Source organism: Siphateles boraxobius, unplaced genomic scaffold (genome assembly GCF_051911475.1).
Source record: "Siphateles boraxobius isolate OS27281-9 unplaced genomic scaffold, OSU_SipBor_1 139, whole genome shotgun sequence".
NCBI classification, from domain to species: Eukaryota; Metazoa; Chordata; class Actinopteri; order Cypriniformes; family Leuciscidae; genus Siphateles; species Siphateles boraxobius.
Window position 1 is genome coordinate 230,874 of NW_027508743.1, and position 13,403 is coordinate 244,276.

The window sequence follows — 13,403 nt, forward strand, 5'->3', positions numbered from 1 at the left end:
AACATAATTCTAGAAATTTTAAAATATAGATAAAGTTACGTAATGACATTGGCAGTAATATTTCATTTCTGGGTTCCTTCATGTTGGAGAAGAAGGTAATGAAGTAGTAGATACGCATATAAAGATTTCAGTGAAATGTAACAATTTAGAGAACTTCAAATTAGCAGAGAAAAATTAAAAACAGTTACTAGGAAAGCAGTAATATTGCAAAACAAGTGAGACAAGGAGGGGAGGAAGCAGCAGCAGATCACGTGATCTTGGCATCACTCTGAGTGAGTGAGTTAGCGGTGTGCTCGACTGGACTCACTCACATCTGCTTCGGGAAGTGTGAAAAGTTGTTTGGGCTTCGCTCTATAGAGCGTTTAATGCATATTTTGCGTTTATCGGTTAATGCTTCTCGATATTTTGAAGCTGAAGGTTCAGTTCGTGGCTTCTAGGAGTTTTAAAGACTGATATTATAAAGGATGGGTCCAAAACAGAGCAGTCCGTCAGTGGGTGTCCGGGTCAGGTCTTACTCTGGGTCCGATGTGAACAGCGGGAGCGCGCGAGCGGCAGTGTTGCGATATTACGCGGGCGGTTCGACGGGTCAGATCGGTGAACGGGTCCAGTATTCATCACACAGACCCGGGTCATTCATCCAGAGCGCGATTATACCCACCAGCGGCCGGAGAGACGAGACTGACGGACAGAGAACACTGATGATCGGCTCTTTACCTGTACACCTGACGCCTCACATGCTGGGCGGTAAGAGCCGCGATTATATCACATTTAAATGCAATAACATGGGATTTAAAAAAAAAAATTATGATGAATATCAATTATGCATTATGTATGCAAAAATATGCCAAATAGGCTATATATATATATATATATATATAAATAATGTATTGATATTCATTATAATATTTTAAATTATTTTTAATATAGGACTATATAACGTTGCGAATACTCATAAGCATTATAATATTAATATGTTTGACCTTATATGATTAAATGCTTGAGCTTATCATAATTACAAGCTCATATAGGGGTAAATTCAGATTGATTGGGACACTTTTCCCAGTAATTTCAATTGCCCAAAATTGTCCCAGTTAACCTGAATTCACCCTATGACATAGCATAATGTAGCTTATTGACCATTGATTATGATTTGGTAATGCCATCAATTGTCTCTTATTGGTCTAATATGGTTATTCTACTTGTTTATATGACCATATAATCTAAGTCATGTGCATTAATATAATGAATCTTTGTTGAAATTTCATGATGAATTAATTATATGAATTAATTAATTAATGTATGTATTGTTATGTATTACAATGTAGCTTATCAACCTTATCATTTGGTCATAGTTGATATGTGATTATGATATGGTCATTTAATGATGCCAGTAAGTTCATGTATGCATAACATTTAAAAAATATACTATATTATATTATAAAGTACCTTATTGGTATTATGTGATTGCTTATTGTATCGTATGCCAGTGTTATAATCACAAATAATATAACTTATCTTATTGACCCAATTATAGGAGCTTATTATAGGTCATTAAATATATATTTTATAATGTGGGATAGAGAGAGATTTCTAATACATGGTTTTAAAGTTTTACAAAACCACCTTTGCATGTTTCATGGCATATTTGATGGTTTTCGTTGGTGTGTGTGTGTGTGTTTCTGTAGATCATGTTTTGAACAGTCTGTGATCTAGAGCAGAACTGAATGCTGACCGTTGTTTTGTTGTGGATATGTTACGGTAACTATAAACAGAGAGACTTCCTCATTCAATAATAAGAGAACATGGAAAAGGATGAAGCATATTTCTTTATTATTGCTGATGTGTTTATGTTCGCTGAAAAACATACTATATTATAAAAATAAATGAGTGTGTGCTAAAAGGTTTGCATATTCAGATTAAGGTCAGGTCAAAAAGGTCAGACATATAATATTAAATAAAATGTTAGATTTTTGTGACCTTTGAGTGGCAATAAATATCAAACCTTTATTGTGTTAAGTAGAAGGTTACAATGGTTATTTAATATAATCTGATAATCTATATTAAATAAATCATTAATGAATTTTCCGGTCAATTTCTTGATAGTAGGTCAGATTGATAAGAATCAGAGGGAACTTTTGCTGATTGGAAACCAACACACATGAACGTAAGAGAATCTGCTTCAGTCATGTACAGTAATCCATTGTTTTTCATTATTTGACAGTTATTGTATTTGTTAACAAGACATTTACGAGCCATAGTTCCTGTTGAAATCTTCTTTATGAGTCGTGTTGGGAATAACTGTGATCAAGTGTTTGTTTGCCAGCTTTTTGATTTGTGAGGCACAGTCTGACCTATAAACTTTATAAAGTACCTATTTTTCTATAAAGTAATTTTAAAAAGTTTTTTTTTTGCTAATGTAATTGCAGCATCAAACAGAAATGAAAAAACGTCTGGTTGAAATGTCTGGTTTCCCGAAAACTGACACTTTCAGCACACTAACCTGACAAAGACAATTTTACTTTTCAGAAAATCAACCTAGAAATGGTGTATTTACTGCAAAGATTGAAGGGACATTCTTCTGCACTTTATGTGTCAAATTAGAGTGTGAAGGCCAAAGTGCAAGAGGCGTGTGTGTGTCATGTGTTCTCTGCCAATAATATGTGTTGCTGTGTGGTAAATAATATTCTCGTCAGTTCAGATCATGAGCTTAAAGTGATTTCAAAAAGAAATGAGATAATTCAGACAATAGCAAAATTACAGAACCCAAACAGAATGTGCCTAAACAAACATTTTTTAAAAAGCTTGTAGTTATTTCAGACAAAATATTATTGTTGCCGACCAGTTAACATAATAGCATTGCCTTCAAAATCTACTAGCAGGCTATAGCCTAACCAGCCTAATTTATTTGTATGCATTTTGAGTAAATACTGTGCAAAATATCTGATCTGGTGCCAGATTCACGAATATCTTGAGCAGGGAGTCTCTTAGGGTAAATTATTTGAAGTTCGTAAGAATGTTCCTTAGTGCAATTCTTGAAAAATTCTCATATTTTTAAGGTTAAGTATGTAAGATTTTTTTTACGTTAAAATGCATTCTCTTAACCCAGTTTACTGTTCATTAGTCTCAGATGTCACACTCACGGATCGTTGTCTGAATGTCTGATGCATATGGCACAGAAAATTGGAAAAAAACTTCTGAAGTTTCGAAGTTGTGATCGTATTGGTTAATTTCAACAGGATTTCCGGGAGACGTGTGTGTCACGTTCTTTAACGGTCCGCCTGAAAACAAAGATGCCGTGATGCCAAACCCCCTTATGGAAGAAGAAAACCATCGTGTTTACAACTGTTACAATGAAGCTTATCAGGATCAACTAAACACTGAATTTTCAAAAGGATGTGACGAATACAGAAAGTTTGCAGCATAGACTCTTTAAAATACGTCCAAGAGTTTAACACACCGGTCTGTTATAGGGACATCATTACATTTTACACGTTACATTTTCACGGCCTAAACATGACGCGGAACAAAACAAACTGTGATTGGTTACTTTACATGTCAGTCAGACGGCCTATATTAAATCTGCTATGGAGTCCAGACCTTCTGCCGTCAGTCTAATAGTTCATTGACTACTATAGTATACCATTCATGGTTAGTCTATTCACTTGTTTCCTCATTACACTTATCAACACAGCTAAAAGTATTACTAATATGTTGGACCTTTTATTAAAGCTTACTTTTACTTGGCATGCCTTAACAAGCACCTGCAAGAGCTGTGTTTGTGATGTTTGAGTTGTGGAAGGCTTTATTACTGTAATATGCTTTATTTTTGTTATAGGTGCCACTAGTGTTGCAGAAACTACATACTTCACCTTAAAGAGTTTTTTTTCCTTAAGAAGAACATGACAGGTTTTGATGTTATCTGATTGTATGGTGGTTCTTGCAGAAGACCAACCTAAAAAAAATGAAATCCTGTCTCTATTTGTGCTGCATGCAGATTACCCATAAAAATCATAATAACGCAAACTATTGTCGTGACTGACTTGATGGGAGTTCAGCACTTGCCATTGTTTTTTTAAGTAATTATTAACTTGATAAAAAATATATATGTTTATTTATTTTGAGTTTCTGTTTGAGATGATTTTGTAGAGTGGTTAGTTACTGAATTGAATTTAGAATTAATATTATAGTTATAATATTAATATTAAACTCACAGGATTCCCTGTATAATTACAGCATGTGTTGAGAGTTTTTTTCCTGTACTGTACCTGGTATATATCCAAATGAATCGATAATTAAATCAAATTAAATTGAGATCGGAACTGAATAAAATCGCAATCTTGTGAATCGAAATTGAATTGAATCGTGAAATCCGTGTCAATACCCAGCCCTACACTAGACAGTGTTGTTTGGACAGCAGTGATCCTTAAGCAACCTTTGCCAGCATAACTCAGGCATGTGTTTCAATTTGACCTTTAACCCCAAACATCAGCATAAAGTTCCACTATAGACCTTGATTCAACTTGGCTATCAGCTAGTATCTTATAGATTGTCTTCCTGTTGAGTGTGTTTGTGTCTGTAATCAGTCTTTAGATGCTGCCGTGTGTCTGAAGGCGCCTTCCCATGAATAAACAGGTGTGTGTGTGTGTGTGTGTGTGTGTGTGTGTGTGTGTGTGTGTGTGTGTGTGTGCTTGTACAGTTACATTTATAAGGACCATTTTGAGTTTTAGATCATTGGAATGAGGAACTTTTGGCCATTCCTCACATTCGGTCACCCCTAAAGAGCTATTTGAGGGTTAAGACTTAGTTTTAGGGTAAAGGTCAGAATTAGGTTAAGGGTCAGGCACTAGTTGCGATTAAGGTTAGGGTAAGGGGCTAGGAATTGCATTTTACCATTGAATGTCCTCGAAAAGATGTGCGTGCGTGTTGTAACCCAGCTCTCACAAGAGTTTAGACTCTCTCTCAGTAATAACATTTCCCTGCTTATCTAGTTAGTGATTTACAGGTCAATGCATAAATGATTTCTCACTTAAGCCGGAGTCTTCCAAAGAAACTGCAAACATGTTCAACACATGAGTTAAACTATCAAAACTGCTGCATATCTCTACAAAATATACTTTTGTGTAGTGCTCTCTGATTTTACTGTGCATGCGCATCAGAAATGCATTATAATTAATAATATGCTATTAGCTTAATTATCTGTATTGTGTTCTGTTGCAGAATTTATAAGCATATCTGTACATTGATGTGTAAATTGGGTCTTTCATGCACAGAATTATGCACAATAGTTTATACACATAACTAATAGAATGTTGAAAATTAGGTATAATAATGCAATAGGGGAATATATGTGTGTCCTGATAATGCCAAATGTCTTATTTTACCTGTAAAAGGGTCCTACATTATTTTAAATAAGTGCAAGCATTATGTGTCTAACATAATTCTGTATTTTCAGCTTGAGAATTAATAACACCAGCTTTATTCTGGTGTTATATTGCCCTGTACATTGAGGATCAGGAGTCCACCCCTGATGTAGCCGAATACCAAATTTAGCATTTTAATCAACAGTATGTTTTTGTTAACTTTTTACCATAGGTCTTGGAACTAATAATAACAAAAAAACAGAACTTTATTTTGCCTTAAATGTTTTGTGATAGTATTGTATCGTGACATGAGTGTATCGTTACACCCCTATATCAGACCTTTGTCTGCAGAGGTTCAGTGTAATTATGATGAACTTTACAACTTTTTAATAAACTTCATTTGAAATCCTGCTTTACAGTCATTCAGCCATGTGCAGCTCAAGCACGTGTTGTGGATTTTATGTATCAGATATTGTTTATATTGTGTTGGTAACCCAATAAAGCACATTACAGTAAATTGACTCACAGACGAGGTTACAACATTTCCAAACTGGCTTTTTATAGCCACGTAATCTTATAATTGCTGTACACTGAGAGGAAGTAAATAAATAGGTTTTGTTATATTTCAGCTGACCTATATAATGTAGAGGAAATCAGTCATACAAACATGACAATGTTTAAGAATGATTTTTGTCTGTTCTGTTTGTTTCAGTTGGATTTGACTGTCCCGTCTGCTCAAAGTTTGTCTGCTCTGATGAAATGGATGTTCATTTGCCCATGTGTTTTTCCAAACACAGACTCAATTATAATGGTGAGAAAAACCTTCACTATCTCACTATATATCATTGGCCTGTTTCTGCAATCCTGAGATCTCATTGATAAAAACATATTTCATGCTGGACTGGCTTGTTTCTGTCCTCCACAGTCCATTTTAAAGCTCATTTGTTTAGTTGTGTAACAGCGCCCTCATGTGACATCACGTCACATCATGTGACTCCTGCTGCTCTGAAGCTGATGGTGATGTTGTGATGTGTATCTTTCTGTAGATGATGTTTTATCCCAGGACTTTGGAGAGTGTGCGATATGTCTGGATGACATGGTTCAGGGCGACACCATCGCTCGACTGCCCTGTCTCTGTGTCTACCACAAAGGGTATGAGAAACATTCACTAACACACAGTGTGTGAGTTGTACATTGACTTTCAGATTTTTTTCAGTTTACCTAGTTTATGTAATGCATGCGTGAAACAAGTTCATCTAATTTAATTCAATTAGATCTAATTTATTCAACAAAAATATGCAGTGAATCACCAAGGAAAAACATTATGCACTGTACATAATAGCTCTTAAAACTGCAGAACAGTTTCACCTATACTTCGTCTAAACATTGTACATAGGAAACTATGCATTGGCCAAAACAGCAGGCAGTTTACCGTAGTAAAACACTGCCTTATGTCTGTTGCTTTTCTTACTCATGACATCAACAGTGTTAAATGAAAAATGAGTGCAAAATGGTCTCTTAAATATGAAAATGGCTATGCGTTTGTTTTAAATTTATTACTAACATAAACTGTACATGGATAAATCAGATCATGGACCTGTATTTGTGAGTAGTGACCATTTGCATCTTACACAGTAATATTGGTATGAAAAACTTTTACAAAATCATCTCATCTTCTGCTCCTCCAGGTGTATTGATGAATGGTTCGAGGTCAACAGATCATGTCCAGAACATCCCACAGATTAACATTAAAACAGGTCAGATGTTATACACTTTACAGAGTGATTTCAGATTACATACAAATCCAATGTTTTTGTTGTCATAACTATCAGATATAGGTATGCTATTTTCTAATTAACAAAAAATTGCATTGTTTCATGCCCAGTACTATGTTCATACATATTCCACAAAACAATTTGTTTTTACTCCTGCAGATATCTCCAACACAGAAGAGCAGCAGAAAAGAGCTCAGATGAAATTTTTTTCAGGATTCACCATCTGAGACCTTTAATATGGACCTAAAACCTGCTGTGCCAAATCTGAAATAAGTAATGCATAATGTAGCCTACTTTGCACAGTTCTATTATCGGACCTGAGGGCTGTTTAACAGTAATCGAGCTGCCATCTTTACCCATGAAGCTCTTCAGAGATCAGATGGTGGACTACAGTATTACTGCTTCATGTCCAGAAGGATCAATAACCATATAATAGGACTCTTTTTTTTTACGACAGATCTCTCTGGGAAACTGTTGTTACCCAAAGGAAGAGTTTTGTTTTTATAGAAAAGACACAACTATAGAGGAAGATGAATGAAAGAATGTCAGGAAAACCAACAACATGAAAGAATAATTAATTTGTTGTACACTTTTAATTTTTTTAATTACTTTTACAAGAAATTGACCTTTTAATGGTTATTTGTGTGTTTAATGATATGTTTTGTGATAAGTGCTGTTTTTTTTTTCAATGTGTTGTACATAACATACTTGTGATGAACAAAATAATCTATAAAAACCTAATCTATAATATTCCCATGAGTTATCTCTTCAAACATAATTCATCATTATAAATTAAAAGGGCCCTGGGATGTACAGACGTCTGTCCTGTTCTGCTTTGTGTTTGAGTGAATATTATTTCATCCATTTCTGTATCGCCCTTTCACATAATTTCACAGGTCTCAACAAAATTATGCAGGGTGGTCGGAATTAGCAGTAGCCTACAATATAAAAAAATTCCAACATCAAATAAGAAGACCATCTCGCTTCCCTACTGTTTATATTAGGCTACTGTTATAGGCTACTTTTCCCACACAGGAATGTAATGTTTTGAATTTCGCGCTCAATTTCCAACCCAAAAACTCTCCCAAACCCACCAACTCCAAAGAAAACCCCAACCAAAACATTAACTGTTAAAAGAATGTGATGTTATAAAAAAAGTTATGAAATGTGAAAAATCGTATTAGTGTTGTTGATCGATGCTTTTAACCACTACCCGGCAAAATCTCGGTACCAACAGTGTCAGCATTCTGAAAGGTAGCCTATTGCCATACAGGTGAAACTCGAAAAATTTGAATATCATGCAAAAGTTATAATTTTGATGATTATGGCTTACAGCTTATGAAAACCCCAAATTCAAAATCTCAAAAAATTAGAATATTACATGAAATCAGTAAAAAAAAAAAAAAAAAAACGATTTTAAATACAGAAATGTTGGCCCTCTGAAAATTATAATCATGCATAGGTATATAGTTATATATACTAAATATATTAGTTTCACCTTTTGACCTGAATTACTGAAATACATGAAGTTTTGCGTGATAATCTAATTTTTCTAGTTTCACCTGTATTAATTATGCCCAGTAGGCCTACATGTGAGATTGAGAACTTGAATTATTGCTCCCTCAAATCACTGGGCAGCGAGAACTTAGTTTTGGAAAGATTACAAATATGATACTGTGATAAAACATGACTTTATGAGTTTCTGATTAATTTTATCTATGATCTTAAAAAGCTCGTAACATTTGTCACACTAGTAATCCCCTAAACTTGTCTTTATTATCCCCATTCTTTGCCAACATATGTTGAATATAATTATTGATTGCTTATCAAAACCGGTCTAGTCTCTCATAACCGCTTTTTGTGTGATCTGGATTGAGCTGGAATGTCAAAACGCGAAAGTGAAAGTAGTAGATTCATTGTAGCCTATTTGGACTGCACCCACTGGAGCTTTATATTCTTTAAATCGGGAAAACTAAGGGGGAAAGGGGCTAACAGTATTTAGTTGTTTATGCAGGAATTTACGTGCAGCTGGACGGAAACCTTGAGCATGTTGTCTGGTACCTAATATTTCGATGAAGGTGAGTCTTGGTGTTGTAAGATAACTTCGAAGTCAAGTTAAACATGAAGTTGGCTACTTAACGAAACTTGAACATCTTGATATTATTTTCCTATCTTCATTTTCTTTTTGTTAGACAGATATACCTTATAGGCTACTTAAAATATACGTTTTTGGTTTAATTTTCGGATTTTCGGTAGTTTGTTGATACTAAACCCTCAACGTAGACCCGGAAAGAAAATAAGTAGGTTATAGTTAAGTTTAGATAGACCTGTTTGGAGAACCAAAAATCGACAAGTAGCCTATGTGTTCACTTCTGTAAAGTTGTGTAAAAGTCTGTAAGGTCTCACGCTTTGATGTAATTGATGTAATTAAGCTGATGTTACAATCTAGGCTATGCAAAACATGCATCGTTTTTAAAGCATTTTTTACAGGGTTGCAGAAATTTACGTTTTATCGAATGCCCTTGTGAGAAGTTTTAAAACTTATTAACATTAATATCACGTCATACCTACATGCCCTAACCATATTTCTGTCTCAATCACTTTAAAGTAATGTGTTCACCAGTAACATACTTAGAGGAACAAAAGAGGGATAGCAAGACAATTTGAGACTTTATTTTTATATTTCTTCATAATACATTTTTTTCCATCTACAAAATTAAGAAATAAAAAATAACTTGTCTTGAAGTTGAAGTTTGGTATGATGTTTTTTGTAATCCAAAACTGTTTGTCACGTTTTGTTTAGATAAATGTTTGGTATGGTTTCTATAATGTTCAAGTTCACTGTTCCGTAAAATATTTTAAATTGTTTTTGTATGTCAGTGTGACTTATCAGATTTACCTGCAACTCCATGAAAGTTTAACGAATCATGGAGGAAAAAGAATCATTCAGCAATGGAGATTCTTCTTCAGGATGCAGGTAGGCTACATTAAAGTCTTCATATATGATCATTATGTTATAGAAAATGTTGCATTGTATGTTACATAACGGAGTAGTTCTGGGTGTTTGCAATGGTTAAGGTGTTCTGAGTGGCCTTCTCATATTCTTATGCTGAGATATAATTAGGAACCAGAGTGTCTCTGTACACTGGGTAACATCATCCTTGTGCAATCTTCAACCTTTCTCCGTGTGAGGTTTATGTGCATGTAATCAACTACATGAATTCTTGTCTCTATTCTATTATCTTAAAAATACCCCTAGAGTATGCGAGAGCAGGGGCGGAAGATGACTCAATGTTGGACAACATGGTTAACGACTTAGGAATGGAAACGGATATGAGTATGGAGAGTAAGACTAGTCCAAGATCTGCAGTTAGTAAAGTCATTGAACTCCAAGTTTGTGTCTGTGGCTGGAGCAAGGTGACAACGGTCAGGGGTTTGAAGGTTCATCAAGGGAAAATGAAATGCTTGAGGGAGAAAGGACAAGGGCCTCGCATTGATCAGTACCTCTTACGAAGTCAGTCAAGTCAGTCGAATGAAATCCAGCGACAGGAAGCAAACCACAGCTCGCAGGATATCAGCACCCCTTTCATAGGGGAGAGGAGGGCTTGCACAGTTAGTGATGAACATATTAATACTTGTGAACCCGGTCAGACTAAACAGCATAAGAGAGAGAAGAACCTCAACGGGCATAGGCCTCGAGTTAGATGGCCAAGAGCTAGTGAGAAAACTGCATGGGACACGGTAAACACAGATCTATGCTTTGCATTGGAAAGATTAACTGGTACAGTTGAAAAGAAGCTGGATAAATTTGGGGACATCATTTACGCATATTGAAGTGAGAGGTTTGGTGTGGAAAAAATGAAGGAAAAAGTACAGACTACTCCTGGAATGTCTAGACGGCAGCAGAAAATTGAAGGGTTAGTTAGAGAAAGGAGACAGCTGAGGAAGCAATGGAAAAGAGCAGAACAAAGTCAGAAGGAGGGACTCAATCTCTTACAAAGGGCCATAAAAGATAAGCTGGCAACATTACGCAGAGCTGAGCGTCTACGGAAACGCTACAAAAAGAAGGAACGTGCAAGGGCTTATTTCTATAAAGACCCATTCAAATTCGTAAAGAAGTTATTCACCAGGGAGAAGAATGGCACTTTAAAAGCATCTAGGGTTGAGCTAGAGAGATATTTGGAGGAAACGCATACAGATGCAAAAAGGCATGAGCCTATGTCAATTCCATCAGACATCCCACCTGTCAATCCACCAGAATACCAAATGGAGGTCTGTGCACCTAAGTGGAAAGAGGTAGAACAGGCTGTGAGAAAGGCAAGGGCTTCATCATCTCCAGGGCCTAACGGAGTTCCGTACAGAGTGTTCAAGAGTGCTTCAGGAGTTCTGCGAATTCTGTGGAAATTGATAAAAGTGGCATGGGAAAAACAGGTTGTACCTAGAGCATGGCGCAGAGCAGGTGGAGTCTTTATACCTAAAGAAAAAGATGCTAAAAGCATCAGTCAGTTTCGTCCTATTTCACTATTAAATGTTGAAGGTAAGATTTTCTTCAGCATTATTGCCCAGAGATTGTCCACCTACCTATTAAAGAATGAATTCATTGACACTTCAGTTCAAAAAGCGGGCATTCTAGGGTTCTCAGGATGCTTAGAACACAACAATGTTATCTGGCAACGAATTCAGTCAGCAAAAAAGGAGAGGAAGGAGCTCCACGTGACATTCCTGGATTTGGCTAATGCATATGGTTCAGTGCCACATGAGTGAAAGGTTTCTTTGACAACAGTGGATAAGCTGGAAGCGTTAATAAGTTCATGCATCAGGAAATGGTTGGGAGATTTACGCTGCCTCAGCAGAGTGGGACTTTATAGTAAAGGAGTATTGCAGCTGCCAGTCTCTGCTTTAACCGAGGAGTTTAAGTGTGCCAAGGTCAGACTGGAAATGACTTTAGCAGAGTCACGCGACAAATGTGCAGCCCCTGTGGTAAAAACTGGTAGAAAGTGGTCAGCAAAGAAATCTGTAGTAGAGGCAAAGGCTGACCTTCAAATTGGGGATATCGTGGGACAGGTACAGCATGGAAGAGGGGGTTTTGGGCTCAGTTTAGCTCCTCCTAAATGGCAGAAGGAAGGCCCAGCTCAAAGGAGGAAGCTGGTAGTCAACGAGGTGCGAAAGCAGGAGGAGAGGATGAGATGTATAAAGGCCATTTCCCAGGCCAAGCAGGGAGAGTGGATGAGATGGGAGAGTGTGGAACAACGCAAAATGGGCTGGCAAGACCTTTGGTCAATGGAAGAGAGTAGGATCAGTTTCCTTATTAGGTCAACATATGATGTTCTCCCATCATCGCAGAACCTAAACCTCTGGGTAGGAGAGGATCCCTCTTGTCCTTTGTGTTCATCACCTGCCACATTAAGGCACATTTTGACAGGATGTAAGGTGGCTCTTAGCCAAGGTCGGTTTACTTGGCGCCATGACCAAGTATTGCGATCTTTGGCTTAAGCATTGGAAGGCAAGCGTAGTATGACCAATAAGTTGCCGCCTGTTCTAGCAAAACATTACACGCAGAAGACAATATTCCTCCGCCCATGCGAGCAACCACCAAGAAAAGGTGCTAACACCAATTCTCGCCCAGGACAACTGGATGCTGCTAGGGACTGGAAGATGCTGGCTGATCTTGATCAACGGCTTATTTTTCCACCTGAGATTGCCACCACTAACCCACGACCAGATATTGTTTTGTGGTCTGGATCAGCACGCATTGTTCAACTGATAAGAGTTAACAGTGCCATGGGAGGATGCGGTAGATGAGGCATATGAGAGGAAGAAACTGGGGTTTGCTCATCTAGCCACTGAAGCAGAACAGCGAGGATGGAGAGTCGGGGTTTATCCAGTGGAAGTGGGTTGTCGAGGTTTTGTGGCACACTCTACAACCCGGTTCCTCAGAGACGTCGGATTCAGTGGCCAAGAGTTGCGTTGCACAGTAAAGAACTTATCTGAAGCAGCAGAAAGGAGCAGCAACTGGCTGTGGTTGAGACGGAAAGATTCTAGCTGGCTGTGTACAGGCCGCCATGCTACGGTTTCGTAGAATTCTTGAAAACTTGAAGAGTCTGTTGGTTTATTTGTATAGGTTGTATAGTATTTACAGTCATTACGTTCCTGTGTATATTGCATGAATGACGGGTGGTTGGGCAGATATTGGGTTTTGCGGTAGGTGGTATGCCATACGGAACCGTTGCGACTGAAACTGCATATTAACGCACCAGTGGGGCTCGAC

At 37.1% G+C, this 13,403-nt stretch overlaps 2 protein-coding genes across 3 annotated transcripts in view; both read left to right on the forward strand.

The window, feature by feature from the left end:
* Positions 1-259: 259 nt before the first annotated feature.
* On the forward strand, positions 260-7,965 carry znrf2a (zinc and ring finger 2a). Its single transcript, XM_077230134.1, has 5 exons — positions 260-744; positions 6,073-6,171; positions 6,407-6,512; positions 7,049-7,117; positions 7,295-7,965. Exons 1-4 carry the CDS (start codon positions 465-467, stop codon positions 7,104-7,106), a joined length of 543 nt encoding a protein of 180 aa, XP_077086249.1. The 5' UTR covers positions 260-464; the 3' UTR covers positions 7,107-7,117; positions 7,295-7,965.
* Positions 7,966-8,988: 1,023 nt separating this feature from the next.
* Positions 8,989-13,403, forward strand: part of LOC143738142 (NACHT, LRR and PYD domains-containing protein 3) — a 56,659-nt gene continuing 52,244 nt past the window's right edge. The window contains exons 1-2 of one of the 2 annotated variants that reach the window (XM_077230110.1): positions 8,989-9,213; positions 10,016-10,112. In XM_077230110.1, the coding sequence (XP_077086225.1) occupies positions 10,063-10,112 (50 nt within the window). In that variant the 5' untranslated portion in view covers positions 8,989-9,213; positions 10,016-10,062. The remainder of the gene's footprint in view (positions 9,214-10,015; positions 10,113-13,403) is intronic. The other variant, XM_077230111.1, reaches the window with a different exon arrangement.